The sequence below is a fragment of the Haliotis asinina genome, chromosome 3, assembly GCF_037392515.1.
Source record: "Haliotis asinina isolate JCU_RB_2024 chromosome 3, JCU_Hal_asi_v2, whole genome shotgun sequence".
Classification (NCBI taxonomy): domain Eukaryota; kingdom Metazoa; phylum Mollusca; class Gastropoda; order Lepetellida; family Haliotidae; genus Haliotis; species Haliotis asinina.
The window spans coordinates 6090329-6112588 of NC_090282.1; the positions used below are offsets into that span (position 1 = coordinate 6090329).

The 22260-nt window shown below is 45.1% G+C and overlaps 1 protein-coding gene across 2 annotated transcripts in view; it reads right to left on the minus strand.

Moving 5' to 3' along the window:
• Positions 1-22260, minus strand: part of LOC137277368 (protein madd-4-like) — a 117542-nt gene that overhangs the window by 5131 nt on the left and 90151 nt on the right. For both annotated transcript variants that reach the window (XM_067809068.1, XM_067809069.1), the window contains exons 8-15: positions 21606-21638; positions 20349-20472; positions 18365-18495; positions 9666-9770; positions 5895-6024; positions 2962-3172; positions 1432-2232; positions 883-1068 (exon numbers count right to left, since the gene is read on the minus strand). In XM_067809068.1, coding sequence (XP_067665169.1) covers positions 883-1068; positions 1432-2232; positions 2962-3172; positions 5895-6024; positions 9666-9770; positions 18365-18495; positions 20349-20472; positions 21606-21638 — 1721 coding nt within the window. The remainder of the gene's footprint in view (positions 1-882; positions 1069-1431; positions 2233-2961; positions 3173-5894; positions 6025-9665; positions 9771-18364; positions 18496-20348; positions 20473-21605; positions 21639-22260) is intronic.

The window sequence follows — 22260 nt, forward strand, 5'->3', positions numbered from 1 at the left end:
TTTACTAACTAACTACGCCGTATCGAGTGACACTCCTAAACACATCTCCCTGTCCCTGAATGTACATGGCAGATCAGACCAGCATATTATCAGGACAGATTTACTCTACATGGACTTATCATTGAGAGCAGCTTTGGAGCAAGCTTATCCCAAACAATACACAGGTAGGTGTGGAGCTCTTTGCTTCATACAATCAATCCTACAGCACACACTGTTCGCACTGTACTGAATATGAATTACAAACAATGTTGTGTGTCACAGTCAGAATTAACGCACATAGGAAATGGTCGTGAGATATGAACCTAGTTCTGTTCTACAGTATTTGTACATACATGTACATTCCTCAAGCCAGAGGTATGGGCGAACAGACAAATTCTATCAAATATCTTGCAGCTTCAAAATGTCAAGTGACATTTTACAAGCATTCCAGCAACGTCATCATGGTGCCAGAAGGATTGCACAACGGCAGAACAAATGTTCCAGGTAGTTGTGATCGTATCATCTGGATGGACGGACTGGTATTACCAGTTTGAAGGTTTGTTGTTGTGGGATGGTTAGATGTCAACAGCGGCTTCTTTGATACTCGTACCACAACTGATGTCTAGACGACATCATGTGCGTCAAGTGAATGAACACTCTGTACCAAGCATGACGTTCCAGTATTAAATGAAGCATATCATACGTGTTGGAGTCAGTACTGTGAAGTATGCCAGTGCCATCTGCATTCCAGTTTGTACTGTCTGTCAAAACAAAGGGGTCTCAGTCTCAGCCAGGAAGGTCAGTCTGAACCAGGATTATCAGTAGTGTAAGTTTGAGCAGTACTCTTGGTATGAACCAGTATTGTGAGTACTGCAAGAATTCTGAGGATAGGCTGCTACTCACGTGTGACCACTCGGAGACGTTCCACATGGGCTTGCAGTGTATGTTTGGGCACTCGCTGAGGGACAGGGGCTTCATGGTAACATTACAGAACCTCTCCTCCACCTCTGAGCTGTTGTCCTGGCGGACACACTTCACCCGCCTCCGGTGGATGGCGTAACTCTCACGTACACAGCTGTCTATACCACACTGAAACAGAGACACACACCTGGTGGCACACTGAACACGGAGACACACGCCTGGTGGCACACTGAACACGGAGACATACGCCTGGTGGCACACTGAACACGGAAACACACACCTGGTGACACACTGAACACGGAGAAACATACCTGGTGGCACACGGACACACACACCTGCTGACACTCACAAATCTGGAGACACACACCTGTTAGACTCCACTGAAATATGAAGTGACACCCTTATCAAAACCCAACTTGAGCATGGTGACACACATACCTGTTCGTGTCACGTTTAGAGACAACGATACATGATTTCCCCGAGATCAATCATCAGTACACTACTAAAACCATGTGCCATTGTTGAACTTACGTCTGACCAGTTGCCCGTTTTCCATGTGACGCAGGGGTCAACATTGCACTTTTCCTTTCCCAGAGGAACGTGTAGGTTGGCTCCGCGGCACACCTTGAGGGGGAACTCCTCGAAATAGTCGTTGGTGATGATCTCACAGCTCACGTTACGCTCTCTAATGCCGCCATTGCATCTGACCGAACATGGTGTCCACTCGCTCACAACGATCTGCAATGCCTTCTGCTTCCTATCAAAAGGGTCTTTGTATAATGCTGAATTCACTGTCTGAGAGCCGTCTGAGAGGTATCCTAGAAGATACTTCTCCCTCACTACCGTCTGTCTTAAAAGGTCAAGGACGCTGCTAAACACTATTGTCAGGTTGGAGACGGCTTGGTTTGCTTTGCACGTGTACACACCGGCATCCCTGTCTGGGCGACCCTTACGAATTCTCAGATTCCCTTTTTTGGAAACATTTACTCTTCGGCCATTTCGAATGCGACGTCCATTTCTGTACCACTCCAGCTTGCGCTTGTTGAATCCTTTAACCGGGCACTTGGCTATCACAGACGTTCCAGGCAAGATGGCGGCATTTGAGCCGATGAGAAGACGCACCTTTTTCATTTTATTAAGCTGAAAGAATCTCAGTTGTTGCTCTTTGATTCTGATTTCTGGACAGACTGTCAGGTTGCAGGGCTTCTCCGAATGAGGACGGTCACTGGGTCGACATTCCATATAACTGACCAGCGTGCTTCTGTTCTCGGCCGATTTCCTTTGACATGTGACCTTCCGACTGATGACGCCAGCGCCACATGTCACTGAACACTGCAGAAGGAGATGGTTCAATCAGCAGGGCAAAGTATTCGTACAACACAAGATAAGCATAGTACGAGCATGTTTCGGTCTTAAAGGAGGCGATGGACAAACTCTCTTATATTTATGGCTATTTCAGCGAACATGCAAGTTTATGTCCAATACATTTTTCGTACTAAAACGCCTACCCAACACATAGAACATGGATTTGTTTCTACATGTTTTAATGTCCAGTCATTCGTTATACAATGGCATTAATAATGCCTTGTTAAAAGGTGTTGTCCAGTGTCGTTTGTGAACAACAGCACCACAATAACTCAGTGTCTTCCCCTGTGTCGTATAGTGGGTCATTAGACGGGTGCTTTACAGTGGAGTATCAACCCAAACATATTCATCGCATATAATGCACAGGAGTCTGATGTTCTGAGTGAAACAATTTCAACGCCGTTGTTCGGGGTCATGCAAGAAATAAACACTTACCTTTATATAAATGCAACTGGATACTTCAGGGAGCAAAGGTTACCTTACCTTTTTCGCGAACACCTGGTGTTGGTGCTTGTTTCAGTGATCAGTTACAAATGTTATAACATTTTCTTACCACTATTTGCCTCTTTACTTCCAGTTTGCTTCAGGCGGTTGACAAGATTGAATATTTTTTTGTGATGACGCCATATGCATTTTCACCAACCAAACGCCCCAAGTTCATTATTTAAAGGATTTGTATGCTCGCTGTGTACCTACCCTCTCCCAATCTCCCACAACCCAGTCTGCCGGACAGTCCTGTGAGTTACACCCGCGTTCTCTGTCTGGTACAGGCTGCTGACACATGACATCGGGGAGACGGAGCACCTTCTCCGGCCCCAGTGCCACCACCTGGATACAAGCGACGCTCCTGTTCATGACCCCACCCCCGCAGGTGCTGGAACACATGCTGAAGTCTCCGATGCGCCACCTACAAAAGGATGAAGTTGAGATGAAGACTGACAAGATATAACAAGTACGCAGAACGTAGTCCTAAACCATCTTGTCAGACCAAGTGGTTGAACACTAAAGGTCGCAATGAGGGCATTTCAAAACCATCCCTAATTGGACCCTTAAATAGATAAGGGACGCAACCCGCAGCGTCTTGCAATACCTTTTTATTTTTATACTAACTTCAAAAACACTGCAGAAAAAAAACATAATAAATCCCGGTACGCCACGAATGATGGCGATACGAACACGGCGTACGCGTGAGCCAAGAGACAACCCTTACAACATATCAAAGACGGAGATGACTGGTGGTTATTTCAGTGGTCGACTAGACTAAAGTAACTTATAGGTCTGAGTCTGAAGATAGGTGGGTCTGACAGGTAGCGGGATCCGGTGACTGTGGACAGGGTTAGGTGTCGGTGTTGTAAGTAGCGATCTATTACCAGTTGATTAACATCGTTCTGTAGCAGTGTCTCATTATCTACGAGACCGTGTTCCCCGAGACGACATACTAAGCCGTGTAGTTATTACTCATATTACGGCTGGCTGAAACAGATAGAATCCGTCCACTTCCTCTGCAACATAGATGTGTCACAGTGAAGGAGGGGTCGAGGCCAGCCAGTTGTGTGAGTTATGAGACAACGTAATGTAGATATATGATACTGAAAATGTGCCAAATGGAATGTCACAAACGGGTTACTGGGAACATTCCACATCGGCAATATGGATTCTTCTTTCTCATCAGTGTACATATGTATAATTGATTGATGCACAGCCATCGGTGTGGATTCGTTAAAGTACGGACCTGCTGTCACCCCCTCCCCTCAAACAATACAAAAAACCAACAAACAAACCCCCAAACATACAAAAACAACAAAACAAAATATAACAAAACAAAACAAAAAATAAACAAACAAAAAACCAAAAGCGAAATTTTAATGGTACCACAATTAAACAGAGCGAGAGATTGTTTTTCCTTTGAAGTGTAAATCTCTGAATAATATTTTATAGTTTTAAGAGTAATGCAATGGCTTGTCCTTATCTCCCTGTCTGAAGTGTGTGACATGATCGAAATTATATAGGCTATAGCTAGTTATGGGAAACCAATAATACAATATTGCTCCCATCCCCAACATGCGCTCAAGTATATTTTCAAGAGGGAAAAGTTACACACTATGCCCCTTATGACAGAGTCACCAAAAACATGCCCGGTTGCCACTTAAGGGTCTGGGATGCATCTGTAAAATGCCATGCCTGACAAGAATTTGGTCGGGCCAGCACTGTGATACCGCAGTTACAGGCTCCACTGTAAGTGAAACGCTTGAATTGAACTCCCCTAAATAAACCTTGTGATGTGTTGCTTACTCTAGCACTGGGAACAGATTATTAACATCTAGTAGTCATTGTGTCTTATACTAAACGCCTCAAACATTATACATCCACACATATGTTAAATGCCCATAATAATTTCTTTTATTGCTCGTGGCTAATAGTACGGAGGTAAGATCTACATTAAGGAACGAGCGAGACTTAAACACAATGCCGAACATAACACATGCGTGTTTCCATTACCACGACGAGGTGTACACGAAGTGTCCCAGAACAATAAAACAAATACCTTTGCAGGGCAATAATTGACACTTTTCACGGGATTTATTTCAAAAATATATTCAACAATAGCCGTGGTATTTTGAAGACGTACACCGCGGCCGTACGTGTGGTGTTAATTCACCCTGTCAACACAGTGGCTAGGAGCGCTAATGAATTCCATCACAGTGGTCTGGGGTTGGATTCCTCTCAACGGCTAACACGTGGGCTCTGATGTTTGAAACTTGAAAGTGGGAGAACGCGATCATAGCACAGATGGAAGGCGTTCCTTGTCATACCAAACACTGCTGAGAACCAATTGTCCTTTCTACTTGGGATCACTCTGTCGGGTTTGGCATCATTAGAAGAGTGAACATCGTGCTACAAAGCTATTTAACTTGGCGAAACACGACTGTTACAGTTACACAATTACAGCCCACCTGTAGATGTTGATGAAGGAAACAAAGACAACACCAAACTCCCGAGTTTGTGTGTCAGTATCCGGAGATGATATATGTTTATCCTAACTAGAGGCAGATATATACAGCGTCAGCTTACATGAAGCGGCTTCATCGCTAAGACGATAGTAACTACCGTTCTTCAAATTAGGCCTACGATAGTTCAAGTGTTTAAAGTAGTATCGCCTTGTGTAACGGGCCAATATGCCCCTGGATATGCTGAATACTGAAACAGTGAGAAAATGTGCCTTAATATAATCTGATAACGTCATGAATGGACATTAGTCGTTACAGGATGATTCCAGTCCACAATGGAGCTGACAGGGGTATCTCAAGGGTAGAGGCGTTGGTTGGCACGCGGTCATGTTCCGCTTCTCACAGTCAACCGAATGATGTTCTGCGTACCGCTTTACTAGTACTACTCCTGTTGAGGTTCAGTCATGAAGGATGCGGGTCAGACGAGTGTCTCATTTGTCCACCTGACATCATATGTCTTGAACATACTGAAAGAGGCAACACCCACAGCAGTTCCATTCTTTAGTTAGGATTACCTGGATTTCTTTTCGTAAGTGTCAAACAAAGACCTGGACAAACTGCACCAATGCACTCATTCACCAACTGTACCTGTTTCTAAGTCAGCTATTACGAAATCCTTACCTTTGAGGACACGGCACGTCATTACACACTCTCCGTGTAATGGGGACTTGGGCAGCCCTCTCGCAGTACTCCTGGCCTACGATACTGCCGTTCTCCTTGTGAATACACTGAAGCATGGTCTCCTGGGTACCTGCATCAGACCAGAGCCATGTTAGAGACGATGACACAAACACAGCCATCTACCTCCAGGGTTGGCATAGAGTTGGCAGCACAATTACGATTGTGTATATCATAGAGACCTACCTCCAAGGCATAGAGTTGGCAGCACAATTACGATTGTGTATATCATAGAGACCTACCTCCAAGATCTAGAGTTGGCTGCACCATTGCAATGGTGTATAGGACAGAGACCTACCTCCAAGGCCTAGAGTTGGCTGCACCACTACAATAGTGTATACGACAGACACCTACCTCCAAGGCCTAGAGTTGGCTGCACCATTACAACAGTGTATAGGAAAGAGACCTACATTGAAGGCCTAGAGTTGGCTGCGCCATTACAATAGTGTATACGACAGACACCTACCTCCAAGGCCTAGAGTTGGCTGCGCCATTACAATAGTGTATAGGGCAGAGACCTATCTCCAAAGCATAAAGTTGGCTGCACCATTACAATAGTGTATAGGGCAGAGACCTATCTCCAAGGCATAAAGTTGGCTGCACCATTACAACAGTGTATAGGAAAGAGACCTACATTGAAGGCCTAGAGTTGGCTGCGCCATTACAATAGTGTATAGGACAGAGACCTACCTCCAAGGCCTAGAGTTGGCTGCACCATTACAATAGTGTATAGGGCAGAGACCTATCTCCAAAGCATAAAGTTGGCTGCACCATTACAATAGTGTATAGGGCAGAGACCTATCTCCAAGGCATAAAGTTGGCTGCGCCATTACAATAGTGTATAGGGCAGAGACCTATCTCCAAGGCATAAAGTTGGCTGCGCCATTACAATAGTGTATAGGGCAGAGACCTATCTCCAAGGCCTAGAGTTGGCTGCGCCATTACAATAGTGTATAGGGCAGAGACCTATCTCCAAGGCATAAAGTTGGCTGCGCCATTACAATAGTGTATAGGGCAGAGACCTATCTCCAAGGCATAAAGTTGGCTGCGCCATTACAATAGTGTATAGGGCAGAGACCTATCTCCAAGGCATAGAGTTGGCTGCACCATTACAATGGTGTATAGGACAGAGACCTACCTCCAAGGCCTAGAGTTGGCTGCACCATTACAATAGTGTATAGGACAGAGACCTACCTCCAAGGCCTAGAGTTGGCTGCGCCATTACAATGGTGTATAGGACAGAGACCTACCTCCAAGGCCTAGAGTTGGCTGCACCATTACAATAGTGTATAGGACAGAGACCTACCTCCAAGGCCTAGAGTTGGCTGCGCCATTACAATAGTGTATACGACAGACACCTACCTCCAAGGCATAGAGTTGGCTGCGCCATTACAATAGTGTATACGACAGACACCTACCTCCAAGGCCTAGAGTTGGCTGCACCATTACAATAGTGTATACGACAGACACCTACCTCCAAGGCCTAGAGTTGGCTGCACCATTACAACAGTGTATAGGAAAGAGACCTACCTCCAAGGCCTAGAGTTGGCTGCGCCATTACAATAGTGTATACGACAGACACCTACCTCCAAGGCCTAGAGTTGGCTGCGCCATTACAATAGTGTATACGACAGACACCTACCTCCAAGGCCTAGAGTTGGCTGCACCATTACAATAGTGTATACGACAGACACCTACCTCCAAGGCCTAGAGTTGGCTGCACCATTACAACAGTGTATAGGAAAGAGACCTACATTGAAGGCCTAGAGTTGGCTGCGCCATTACAATAGTGTATACGACAGACACCTACCTCCAAGGCCTAGAGTTGGCTGCGCCATTACAATAGTGTATAGGGCAGAGACCTATCTCCAAAGCATAAAGTTGGCTGCACCATTACAATAGTGTATAGGGCAGAGACCTATCTCCAAGGCATAAAGTTGGCTGCACCATTACAACAGTGTATAGGAAAGAGACCTACATTGAAGGCCTAGAGTTGGCTGCGCCATTACAATAGTGTATAGGGCAGAGACCTATCTCCAAAGCATAAAGTTGGCTGCACCATTACAATAGTGTATAGGGCAGAGACCTATCTCCAAGGCATAAAGTTGGCTGCGCCATTACAATAGTGTATAGGGCAGAGACCTATCTCCAAGGCATAAAGTTGGCTGCGCCATTACAATAGTGTATAGGGCAGAGACCTATCTCCAAGGCCTAGAGTTGGCTGCGCCATTACAATAGTGTATAGGGCAGAGACCTATCTCCAAGGCATAAAGTTGGCTGCGCCATTACAATAGTGTATAGGGCAGAGACCTATCTCCAAGGCATAAAGTTGGCTGCGCCATTACAATAGTGTATAGGGCAGAGACCTATCTCCAAGGCATAGAGTTGGCTGCACCATTACAATGGTGTATAGGACAGAGACCTACCTCCAAGGCCTAGAGTTGGCTGCACCATTACAATAGTGTATAGGACAGAGACCTACCTCCAAGGCCTAGAGTTGGCTGCGCCATTACAATGGTGTATAGGACAGAGACCTACCTCCAAGGCCTAGAGTTGGCTGCACCATTACAATAGTGTATAGGACAGAGACCTACCTCCAAGGCCTAGAGTTGGCTGCGCCATTACAATAGTGTATACGACAGACACCTACCTCCAAGGCATAGAGTTGGCTGCGCCATTACAATAGTGTATACGACAGACACCTACCTCCAAGGCCTAGAGTTGGCTGCACCATTACAATAGTGTATACGACAGACACCTACCTCCAAGGCCTAGAGTTGGCTGCACCATTACAACAGTGTATAGGAAAGAGACCTACCTCCAAGGCCTAGAGTTGGCTGCGCCATTACAATAGTGTATACGACAGACACCTACCTCCAAGGCCTAGAGTTGGCTGCGCCATTACAATAGTGTATACGACAGACACCTACCTCCAAGGCCTAGAGTTGGCTGCACCATTACAATAGTGTATACGACAGACACCTACCTCCAAGGCCTAGAGTTGGCTGCACCATTACAACAGTGTATAGGAAAGAGACCTACCTCCAAGGCATAGAGTTGGCTGCGCCATTACAATAGTGTATACGACAGACACCTACCTCCAAGGCCTAGAGTTGGCTGCACCATTACAATAGTGTATACGACAGACACCTACCTCCAAGGCCTAGAGTTGGCTGCACCATTACAACAGTGTATAGGAAAGAGACCTACCTCCAAGGCCTAGAGTTGGCTGCGCCATTACAATAGTGTATACGACAGACACCTACCTCCAAGGCCTAGAGTTGGCTGCGCCATTACAATAGTGTATAGGGCAGAGACCTATCTCCAAAGCATAAAGTTGGCTGCACCATTACAATAGTGTATAGGGCAGAGACCTATCTCCAAGGCATAGAGTTGGCTGCACCATTACAATGGTGTATAGGACAGAGACCTACCTCCAAGGCCTAGAGTTGGCTGCGCCATTACAGTAGTGTATAGGGCAGAGGCCTATCTCCAAAGCATAGAGTTGGCTGCACCATTGCAATGGTGTATAGGACAGAGACCTATCTCCAAGGCATAGAGTTGGCTGCGTCATTACAATAGTGTATAGGACAGAGACCTACCTCCAAGGCCTAGAGTTGGCTGCACCATTACAACAGTATATAGGAAAGATACCTACATTGAAGGCCTACAGTTGGCTGCGCCACTACGATGGTGTATATGACACAGACCTACCTCCAAGACAACTCCTACTACACGTCGTCAACCCAACTGCTCTCAGTTCATAGTTGTCATAGCAAGGCTCCAGCATACATGGCTCCTCGGCTGGCGGCTTGGGATCTGGAAAACACAATATGACGTCTTCAAACGAAGTTACCAATGGAGCCAGCTGACCAACGCCGACAGTTCCGAATAACTCGTCTCCTGAAAGTTTCTAACTCTAATCTGACAATGTACATAACCACGGAAGTAACCTCGTACTTGTCCAGGATCTTAGCGCTTCAACCATGTTCGCCTGTGTACGTCGGCCCGGTGGTAGTGTTAGTAGTAGGCTGCGGTATAAACCTAGGATACATCTAAAGTCTTGTTCTTGTCATGACTCAAAACTGTTGCCTGGAACAATGCTCTAAAATTACTGCTATGCCGCCTTACGTCTCCTAATAGTCAGCTGTCCCTTTACGGCCAAACATTCCAGCAGCTAATGCCGCCTATGGCAACATTTGTCAGCATTTAGGAGGTACAATCAAGCACCATCTTTCATGCGGAGCGATCTCAAAAGTTGATCAGGGTTGGTTCAAATATTCAAGGGTTTAACAAATTTTACCGAAGTAATCGACTAGATAGACTTGTAGCATATGTTTCCAGTTTGTTTGCATAACTTGTAATGCATCTAAACGTTTACACATCTAGTAGAGCGAAGGAGCTATGAACTCAGGCATGAAACCAAATAGCAGGGCAAGTCAAGGATTCAACACCCAAAATTATTTGATCCTGTTATGACTAAGGGAGGCAACTCTATATCGCAGCGTTTAGCACCAATGGGATCCCCTATTGATACTGTGCCCAACGGCATTGAACGCCTCAACCTAACAGCGGCCCCCTCTCACACTCGCATATTCTCTAGCGATACGTTCCGTGGCTGTGTTTTGCATGTATGTCTACATGAACCCACGGGAGTAACCACGCTGTCAATGAGAGATGGCGAGATCTTTGCAGCATCTGACCCATATGTGGTTGACATTCAACAAAGAGAAATCTGATATGTGCAACAGATGCCTCTCAAGAATGTTGTAATCTCCAGAGACATTGCATTGGAGTCGGACTCCAGTGTCCTAGAAAAGCGAGTGACCGTGGCTCCCAGCCCTGTCTTTGTTGGACGTATTTCACGCGGAAAATCTGCCCTGATATCACACAGAGAGCTCACGATGTTGCTTGAATTCTTAGCTTCAAATCCCGGTGAAAGAAGAAACATTCCACGAAGTTTATTAAATTACACTTAATCACCCATACTGAGAGTTATATGAAAGAAAAACATGACGTTTGTAATCCTACGCCTATTTCTAAGTTGGACGATTGAGTGAAGTTTGGTATTGCCATCTCGGGACATAAGCTGATCACCGCGGGGTAGTGTAGTATGGCTTCCGGATCGGCATGTGGAATATTTATCTGCCCTGTGGCACTGGCAGGACACGAATCAAATGTGAAAAAGGCTGAAAATAATGTATATAATATTGCAATACTAATAGTTTTTGCCCTTGAACCTAAGGACCAAGAACCACAAGTTGTGGGTGCCGAACAAAATGTGCATACCCTACATTTTGATACGAAAGAAATAATCTTAGTCATTGTGGATGATAAAGCTGTCGGCCAGAAGAACCTGCAGAAAACAAATGATGTTCCTAGTGGTTTTCACTCAGCTTCTGGCCTGTGACGACCGTCAGAGTAAAAGCTGTATACCTACATTACTACATGTTTTAATGTGCACAACTGTTCGGTAACGTGACACAAATAATAAACTTTCACATTTCCAGATTAAACCTGCTGTTGACCTCCGCGCACCTGTCAGTTCTGATTGAACGCCCTTAACATAGTATTGTGCATATAAGTATAATCATGTTTTTCAGACATGAGCATTTTCCAAAGCAAACTTGGACGAATAACCATATTAGGATTTGAAATACTTTACAACACGTCTTGTTTACGACATACGATATGCGCTATACACAGTATATATTCTTTATATGATCACCATATAAACCTCGCGATCATCTTCACAGTCTATAGAGTCCCTGTACTTGAATGGAAGGTTCGGTTCGCAAGGGCTACAGGCTACACCATGTGACCCTTCTTGGTGGGTGGTGTAGTTGTCTGTCCATCCTATCAGTATTTTATTCACATCACTGCCTGAATAAACCAAGAAGACATAAGCTTCCCATTCCCTTCATGGCGAGGGATTGATACCTGTAATCATAACCAGCCAGGCCAGTTTACATGGCTATTCTCACGTTTCGGTATTTATGTAACCCCGACAAACCGAATATCCCCGAGCATCGTTTAAAACATGATAGAGCCATATGAAAATAGTTAGTGGATAAATGCTTACTGGTCACATTGTAGAGACCCCTACTCCCCACAGCTCGTCTCCTATAACGTGTTAGCGAGTCAGCTCTCAGCGGCGCGGCGCTGTTTAGGTAACCCTTCATCCTACCGTGCCCCGTAATCGTTTAGTTGTTTTGGCCGGAGGTGTGTACCGACATCGCCCGACTTCAGAGCAGAACCCATTCGAGTACAGCTCCAGGACAAAGGCAAATGTGGTAATTGTGTTGTGTAAACGCGTTAAGGAAATCTGAAAATATTTAGGGGATGAAACAGCAAGGGGCCGAAAGTGACTTCTGAAAGGCTTTCATGACACCGGTATGAAGAGTCCGTGAACGAATGATTGTGATAGGCGAAGTGGTGTTTGCTTCACCGGAGCCATAGCTTCAAAGTAACACACGGATACTCTGATGGAACTGTGGATATGCAAGTAGAAGATTGGCATTCCCTCATATATTTGGCAACGCAGTGTAATGTGTTGGTTCAGTACACTGTTCAGCCTCAACACTGTGCCTTCACACCAGACACACGTGAAAGACATCGGTAGATTTGGGCGACGCCAAGTGAAATATGCCAACCAGTCTCGCTTCATGTGAGTGTGACGGTCTAGAACTCATCCACATGAGTTCCATATGTCAGAACAAAAACTCGATATCTTCCAATCGAGGACGTTCGACTCAGTTTGGTTAGTTATGAGATATTTGAGTAGTATGAAGTGCTATTATGTGTGTAGGTCTCTAGCGTGCCCTCCAAGGACTGCCGCAATGCCAACGCAAACACTGTGGTAGAACAACCTGAGGCATGTCCCATTTGGTGATACAATATACGTATCTCAACACCTTCGTGACTCAAGTCGTCAGATCACAACACATGCTGGCCGTATCTGCAACTTCTTACATGTGTCTTTAACAAAGCAGAGACAGACAATTGTGACCCCTAAATTCTGAAGTAGGGGTCTGACCTCTGACTTCTCCTTACACTTAGAGTGGGGATCCAGGAAGACCCGTGACTTCCCCTTACACGTAGGGTGAAGATCCAGGAAGACCCGTGACTTCCCCTTACACGTAGGGTGAGGATCCAGGAAGACCCGTGACTTCCCCTTACACGTAGGGTGAGGATCCAGGAAGACCCGTGACTTCCCCTTACACTTAGAGTGGGGATCCAGGAAGACCCGTGACTTCCCCTTACACGTAGGGTGAGGATCCAGGAAGACCCGTGACTTCCCCTTACACGTAGGGTGAGGATCCAGGAAGACCCGTGACTTCCCCTTACACTTAGAGTGGGGATCCAGGAAGACCCGTGACTTCCCCTTACACTTAGAGTGGGGATCCAGGAAGACCCGTGACTTCCCCTTACACGTAGGGTGAGGATCCAGGAAGACCCGTGACTTCCCCTTACACGTAGGGTGAGGATCCAGGAAGACCCGTGACTTCCCCTTACACGTAGGGTGAGGATCCAGGAAGACCCGTGACTTCCCCTCACACTTAGAGTGGGGATCCAGGAAGACCCGTGACTTCCCCTTACACGTAGGGTGAGGATCCAGGAAGACCCGTGACTTCCCCTTACACTTAGAGTGGGGATCCAGGAAGACCCGTGACTTCTCCTTACACTTAGAGTGGGGATCCAGGAAGACCCGTGACTTCCCCTTACACTTAGAGTGGGGATCCAGGAAGACCCGTGACTTCCCCTTACACGTAGGGTGAGGATCCAGGAAGACCCGTGACTTCCCCTTACACTTAGAGTGGGGATCCAGGAAGACCCGTGACTTCTCCTTACACTTAGAGTGGGGATCCAGGAAGACCCGTGACTTCCCCTTACACGTAGGGGGAGGATCCAGGAAGACCCGTGACTTCCCCTTACACTTAGGGTGGGGATTTAGGAAGACCCAGGACTTCACCTTACATCTTGGGCGTGGATCTGTAAGACCTGTAACTACACCTTACAATACGGCGGGGATTCAACAACTATGACTTGATCATAGGTCTTAGTAACAGCCAGATCTCCCACTTAGCCTGTGGTTCTAACCAAAGCCGTGCCTATCCCCAACACATATTCGACTATTTTGACACAATGGACGTGGTGGTTTTACCCAGATAATCGTAAACGGTTATCACTGGCACTTAGGTCGTGGTTCTAGACACACTTGTTGCTATTCCCGTCACACAGGACGTGATTCTAGTTTACTAGTTCTGATACACAGGACGTGATTCTAGTCAAATTTACTGCTAGTTCTGATACAAAGGAGGTGATTCTAGTCAAATTTACTGCAAGTTCTGATACGAAGGACGTGATTCTAGATACATTTATGGATATCATCCGCCACCAAGTGCATCGATCCCAACCCGCCACGACGTCCTGAGAGAGTTGTGTCCTTCGACATCAGAAACTCGCGGCTACCTTAGAAAGTCACATTGCTTTAACCACCTTCAATAGGTGAGTGTCGTGCGTGTCGGGCATTGTTGCAGTCAGGAGGAGGTTGGTGGATCCTACAGAGGGAGATTCCACGGTTAACACACGACTATCCTCCACTATTGTTGGCCGACGGGAAACCGATACCTGCAACAATCTGGGACAGTGTTCAGCTTCACGGGAATTACACCCCGACTTTAGAAGATGATCGGCAGTATTACAGGAGTGACACAGCCGAATCCTATGGTTTCAAGTAAAGCCACATATTGAATATGCTGGATTGCCTCTTCATCGCAACACATTCTTCATAGATACGCGATTTAACGAGAACACACTCTATATAATATATATTTCAAAATCGTTTTAGTAAAAGTTCTAGTCGAGTGTGTCTTTTCTCATAGACACAAATTACACAGGTTATTCAATTTCAATCGTCAGTTTCAGAGCCGGGGTCGCATTATGAAGTTTAATCTTCAGTATGGGCGTGGGGCGTTGTAGTGATCCCACGTGACAATAAAGAGGAGCATCTCAATAACAAAGAACATACTGCCATTTGGAGTCCTTATGCCCTACCCCAAACCCACATCCATCCACCCTGGCCGTTTACACATATCTGAACGACAGCGATTGTTCAGTTGCTCTCCGTTGAATCTACAACTACTTGAAACATTGAGGAGAGAGTAGTTGTTTGTCATTGAAGAGCTCTCAAGTCACAAACCATCCACAGTCAACAACGATTTGTCAGTATCAGTTAATGATACCCAGTTTCTTGACAGTAAATCACAACTGAATGCAAGGTAATTGTCACAGGTAATCCTTGCCGTTATAATGCCGCCTCAGAAATGCTAAAAAAATATTCCGTATATGTTTACTGAGGATCGATACCACCCCATCTCTCCTACTCACACACTCTCTCTCTGAGTCGATCTCGAGTGTGGTAACGCTCTAGAATTGAGTCACTCTGATTTCACTCCATCAAAAATACCCACAGTAATATGAAGTGGCAGTTGGAGCCATGCCAGTGCTGGGAATCGTATTACAAATATTTCACAATTTGTGATTTGCCCGTGTCAGACACGTCTGGTTACATAAATCTCGCGGAGTCCTGGGTCGTGTTTCCCTCCTCGTTATGCACGTGCAGGCATGTGACACGTGCTGCCACTACACCTGATTTATCGTGTATATCTTTGCCAAAGTACAGTTCCTGCACATAAGGCTTGCCATTTGTTCTAAATATGAAATGCAAGTGCCCCAAAAGGTATAGTGTAAGAGCTTAATTTACTGCGAAACTTTGTCATTAATGTACTGATCTATTACTGACTCGTCACTTAAACAGTGTTGTGGGGATAGTGGGGGATGCAGAGAGGGAGGGGCGGCCTGGAAGGGTGGGAGTTGGGGTGGGGTGAGGACTGTAAGCTCCTGTCCCACTCGACCCTTACAACCCCGCCTGCTAATATACACAAAGAAAAACGTATTGCAACATCGAAAATATGCAGCTATGAAAGTACTTCATGATCAAATAAAGCCATACGGTTTTTATTGAATAAAAAAGTAAATATGGCATGTATGGAGCACGAGATGCACATGAAGCAAGGTACCCGCTCATGCAAAGCATTTCAGTATCTTAAGACGCACTATATAGGCAGAATACAAGTTGATTTGAATGTCAAACCACATTGCAACCAACATTATATGGTTATACTGAGTTATCGATACGTTTGTGCATATAATGGGACCACGACAAGTATCCGAAGCCAAACGATGGCAGATTATTGGAATGAGGGATGCAGGCCTGTCATACCGTGAAATTGCACGAAGAACTGGACACCATTTTAGCACCGTAAGCCGCATGGTGAAGAAGCATCAACAAACGAATGACGTCAAAGACATGAAACGTACAGGACGACCCCATTGCACATCCAAAAGAGAAGATGCAGCCCTTTTAAGGCACGTACGGCGATCCCCATTTAAAAACAGTGCTCAACTCGGACATGATTGGTGACCAGATCGACCCATATCCACCAAGACTGTTCGCAGTCGTCTCACAGCGGCTGAGGAACGGGCACGACGACCCACCAAGGGACCTTTGTTAACACCTGCACATACGCAACACGTTTGGCTTGGTGTTGAGATCGTCTGAATTGGAACTTGGCGTCATGGAGACGGATCCATTGGTCTAACGAGAGCCGCGTCCTTTTGCACATCACTGATGGTCGGTCAAGGGTTTGGAGACAGCCAGGTTGAGCATATGCTCATAGGAACATCCAGGAAGCTGTGCCATTTTGGGGTGGATCCATAACGGTATGGGGTGCGTGTTTTATGACTGTAAACTGGAACTACAGACAGTAGTGGGAAACCTTACCGGGCATCGGCATCAACAGGAAATCTTGGACAGGGTTGTTGTTCCACATTTTGACAATCACCCGCTTCAGACAAGACCAGTCTACATGGATGATAATGCATCGCCACACAGATCTCGAGCTGTCACTGACTTTTTAAGACGAAGTGCCATCACTACCCTTCCTTGGCCCGCTCGTAGTCCGGATATGGAGCATGTGTGGGACATTCTTGGCCGTAGAGTACGTGAACGGGTACCTCCGGTTCAAAATCTGGCACTGTTGGAACACTCGCTGCACGAGGAATGGCAACGTCATATCCAACGTCTGATCCAGGGTATGGGGAGAAGGATACGCACGATATTGACTGTGCAGGAACTGTGATGATTACCCTTGGATTAGAGACAGTTTGCAGTTTGAAATCACAGCTAGCATTTCCGCTACAGCCACAGCTAATTGTGTAGTAATATTTGTGAAAGCTAGCCTTGTTTTGTTACAGAGATAACATGCATTAAATGTTTTCAATTTGAAAAAATTCACTTGTTATTCAGATTCATTGAGGATGATAAGGTTCACTGAAAAGATTTTGTCTGATCTCTCATGCTCGAAATAACCACACATGACTACTATGTTGAACATCGTGTGTTGCAATACATTTTTCTTCATGTAATACATGCAACATTTGGTCATGTCACTTTCCCCTAAAGGTAGATAGAATGCTGAAACTCAGAAGGGGTGAATGCTGAATGGAGGTGAATCAGACTGTTCCACAATATGGATGCTCTTGGGTCTGTAACAGATCTCTCCTTAGTCTGGTATACAGCAGCTGAAATACAGGCAGTTAACGGTCACTAGCCATCGTTCCTCATGATTAGTCATAGTCGCCATTATATGAGGACCTAAGGACATGTTCTAAACACACCTTGGCAGCTTGGTGCAATCTAGCTACAACATTGCATTCTGTGTTAAAAAACATTTGCCCATGTCGCACTTGGAACTGTTAGATAAGTCTAGATAGACATCGTCAGAAGTTGCCATACCATGGAGACAACATTTCAGTAAAGGAGCATTACTGTTTTGGACAGTTAGTGGGCTACTAAAATTACGTCAAGACCCTAATGTTGTGTTTTCATTTACGGATGGATACTGAAATGTTTAATTGTTTCACGATTTCTAGACGTCGTGTTTCGTCTGAAGTGTAGTAAACACCGCTGTCAAAACCATTACACTCAAGAGGTTCCAGTCTGATGCTGAACCTTCTTTTAGGGGGTCATGCATACCTATTAAAGCCTCGAACCAAAATAGAGAGTCTGCATTAAACCAAAACGTGGGAAGTTAATCCTATTTCTAAATAACTCTCAGAAATGCTGTAATAACTAGTCGAATTGTTTTGTTCCTCTGTGGGCCATGTACCCAATGGGGTGGTGTGGTAGCCCAGTAGTAAAAGCGTTCGCCGAAGACCTGAGTTCGATTCTTGAAATGGGTACAGTGAGTGAAGCTACTTTTTGGTTTCCCCAGCCGTGACATTGCTGGAATGTTGCTAAAAGCTTCGTAAAACTATATTCACTCCTAGTGGAGTGTTCTAGTGATTACCTTCACATTCGCTGTCGGCCAGGTCTGTGATGTCTTGGAGGTAGACCAGATAGACTTGACACCGCACGTATCTCCTCCTTGTCCCGGGGCCACAGGTGCTGCTGCAGGGTCCCCAACTCGACACCACGAACCTGTCGATACAAGTCATCCTTGTTACGTTGGGCCATCGAAAATCAACCCTTTGTGCGAAACAAAAGCTTTACTGTTTCAAGAAAGGACCACTGTAATATTCCGACTGTAACCAAAGCATGTGTTTAAGACTTGCTGTCCCATGCACTTTTGCCAACAGGCGATCATATCCTGTCACATCCGTTATACCCATCACAAACACTTGCAAAGTCAAGTCATACAGTCACTGTACACTACCACAACACGGGACACAATTCATAAGAAACTGTTCAAAGACATTTTATAGTTGGTGTAGTCAAACATGACAACTCTTATGGATAACAACTTCTTAATTTATTTTTCACCAAGAACTAGCCCAGAAATGTGAATAAATGAATCATGAAGTTGTTATCCATAAGTTTTGACTTATATCACACTACACACTACAGAAGCCAAAACAGGGAATTGCTTCCGACATCATCTTGTCATTTATACGTCCAACTTGGAACTGTCTTTTACGTGTCACCCTCAAAACCTCCTGAAATCTTTGCTGAGGCATTGAATGTCTTGCTCAAACATTTTCAACACTCTTTGGAATATTGATATTAAGAGAAAACGTCAGCTTTGTCAGCTGACTCTATAATTCTTCTTTACTTCAGTCATTATGTCCGATTATGTCAGTGCTTATGAAAATATCCATTTCATAACTGCCTTTCATTCCATTATATACACAATGAGTTGATACGTTACTTCAACTCATGTTCCAAAAAAATGTTTCAATATCGTCTCCTTCAGAAACAAACAAGATTACAAGTCTAAGAATTCTGGTGCACCGTGTCAACAGAATACTTCCATTGCGTGTCAACCAGATAATGTATCCTTTTTCAAAGTTGTGATAGAGATTAAAGTCTCTCCCTGAACTTTCAAATCAACACAAGAAAAAGACCCCGAGAAGCAACGAGCTCCATCAATCATACCCAAGGGTTCTCTTTCTTCCGGCAACAAGTTCTCGGGCCAAGCAGCCTATTTCCTGTCAGGTATGTGGTCACTAGCCAGGTGTGATAACGGCCAGACAACACGCGACTGCAACAGGCTACGTCGTTATCTGGCCGAGGAACTCGAGACTTATTTCAGGTAGGAAGAGGTTATTAAATGGATTCATTAGAAATGTGGGAAACCTTTAATAAAAACTGTTCGAACATCTTGTGAGATGAAGAGGTAACACGAAACAGCGACGTGCGCTTCCCCATCTGCGTTGTCTGTGTGTTAATTGCTGATGATGGCGAACGGAGAGCGAGAGTTTATCTATGCTGGCCAATGCAACCACTTAACCGTCAATTACAGCAGATACACAAGTTTACTAACTCCTTTTAGAACTTCACGTGGTGAGTTTTGACAGATATGCTCGTTATTGTGAAACAAAACATTCTGGAATTAGACCTGACGTGAAGATAAGAGGAAGGTATTTGACATGAGGGACGGAGGGGATAGGAGGAAATCACAGCAATGTGTTCAGAAATCGACGTGCCTTCAGACTAATTAGACTATTATGCATCTAATGAACTGCTGGTAGTCACAATGATTTGTTGTTGCTCTCCTCTGGAAGGTGTCCTTGCAACAGCACACTGTGCTGGAGACAACTGTAAACACCATAATCTGTTTGGCACCACTGACAGGATTGACAGAACATAGTCAGATGTTGATATTATGATAGCATGTACCGCCACGCGGTCCCCTGGAATGGCCGGCCTCACATGTGCACACAGTATATTTAGTACATCCACGATGTACACATTATGAAGCGGCGATGGGATGCTTGGTATCTATTTTACAGTGAATATCTGTCTCGTTGACCTTGACATTGTAAGTCTCTTACCTTGGTGAACTCATATCATGGTCCTTCACCTCGTCCTCGTGTATGACCATGAACTCTGCATCAGGGTTCCGATCCTTGGTCTTGGCTTGTCTGAGCTCTCCGAGGGACGACTCCTGCACCCCGCCTACAACACATAACACCAGCAGCCTCACTAAGACGTACATATGGATTGCACACAGCATTGTTGTAACACCAACAACTGTAAAAATATCAGTTGTCACACCCTACAACGTGTGTAACCATTCTGTTTAGCACAGATCCAACACACTGTCCATCTTTAAAGTTACAATGTGAACTTCCGCAAACATGCCAGTCCTTTGTGCACCGGGAACAGCCAGCGTGCAGCATGTTTAAAACAGTATCCACTGTATAAAGAGATATGTTGACTGTCAATGTAAATACACGGTAAGGGCCTGCATCTGACGAGTAGCTTGGTGATGAAGCAGTCTGAAGAACGTAGTCCTCTCAGAAAGCATAGCAACCACTGCGCCCTGACAGATGACCAGTCTAGTTCAACAGTGAACATATGAGGGTCATTGTACTCTTCAAGACTTAACACTTTGTGGGAAAATGCGTAAACAATATGCGCAATGCAACATGGTCTGAGGTGGCTTGAGGATGAGGACTGAAGTGTTTGGCTTGCCACAGCTGACTCCGTCTGTATACACCGCCTTGCAGCCCAATGCGTCGACCCGACTTAAAAAATCCAACATGGATGCAGCAATAATGCTTTCATACGCTTCCTTCTGTCGCTGTATGACGTCTAACTTTGTTTGATAGACCTACTGTTTATTATTATGCATTAACAATTTATAACTGCCTGACGTTTATGTATAAAAGTTTTCATCACATTCCGAGCCGTAACGTCGTGACCTAGAGCCAGTCTAAACAGGCTACACGTAGAGATGTGGGATACTGAAGATGTTGCCCTATACATAACAGCCCATTTAGCGTTCATCAAGCATACGGGAATGTTTGTTAGCGGAGTGAGCCCTTCCCGTTCTGTCACCAACACTTGTCCCTGGTAGCACATTGAAATTCCTGTACCTTATTTTATTCCTAGACGGTCTAAGCCAACAAGAGATTTTAATATATTGCCTGACACCAGTGTGCATATTGTTGACACAGTAGGAATGACGTTGTATGTGATTCTCAACAAGTTGGTTGAGCTTGCCATAAATCACCCGCTATTGAATGTAAAGTGATATCTAGTTTGTACCGTGGTTCAGCTGTGTTTGACAAAAATATATGACATACCGTTTTCATCGTGCTCAGCGACATAGTGACGATCTGAAATATACATTGGACATCATTACAAGCTATACAGTCAATGTTGGTATATACAAAACCAGTCGTCACATGGCTGTCTACATGTAGTTATATTTGCTTCCGCCTAAACCCATCTCCCCTCTATCAAGATACTGTTCCCTAACCAAATCCACCTTCCTTTCATGAGACTAATGTATATTTCCTGCCCAAATCCACCTTTTCTCCCTTACACACATTTTGTTTCACCACATCCACATTCCCTCCAAAATATCCCAGAATATTCCCCTCCCTCAATCCACAGTAGCCTTTCCATAAGCTGTCGTCCCTAGCCAAATCGAACTTCCGCCATCAAATCCATCTTGCTTGTAAAAAATATAGTCTTTCCTCACCAAAGCCCACCATTCCACCTAATTCCTTGTTCTTCCTATCTTCATTATAGATAGGAGCCACCTCCTCACAACAATCTAACATTGTATAAGTCCATTTTCTCTTGCTTGCACACTCGCCCCCTCTTTCTCTTTCACAATATGCTTTCCCCAAATGCTTGCCATAAACGGCGACTATGCATGTAAGAGGCGACTAATGGGATCGGGTGGTCAGGCTTGCTGACTTGGTTGACAAATGTCATTGGTTCCCAAATGCG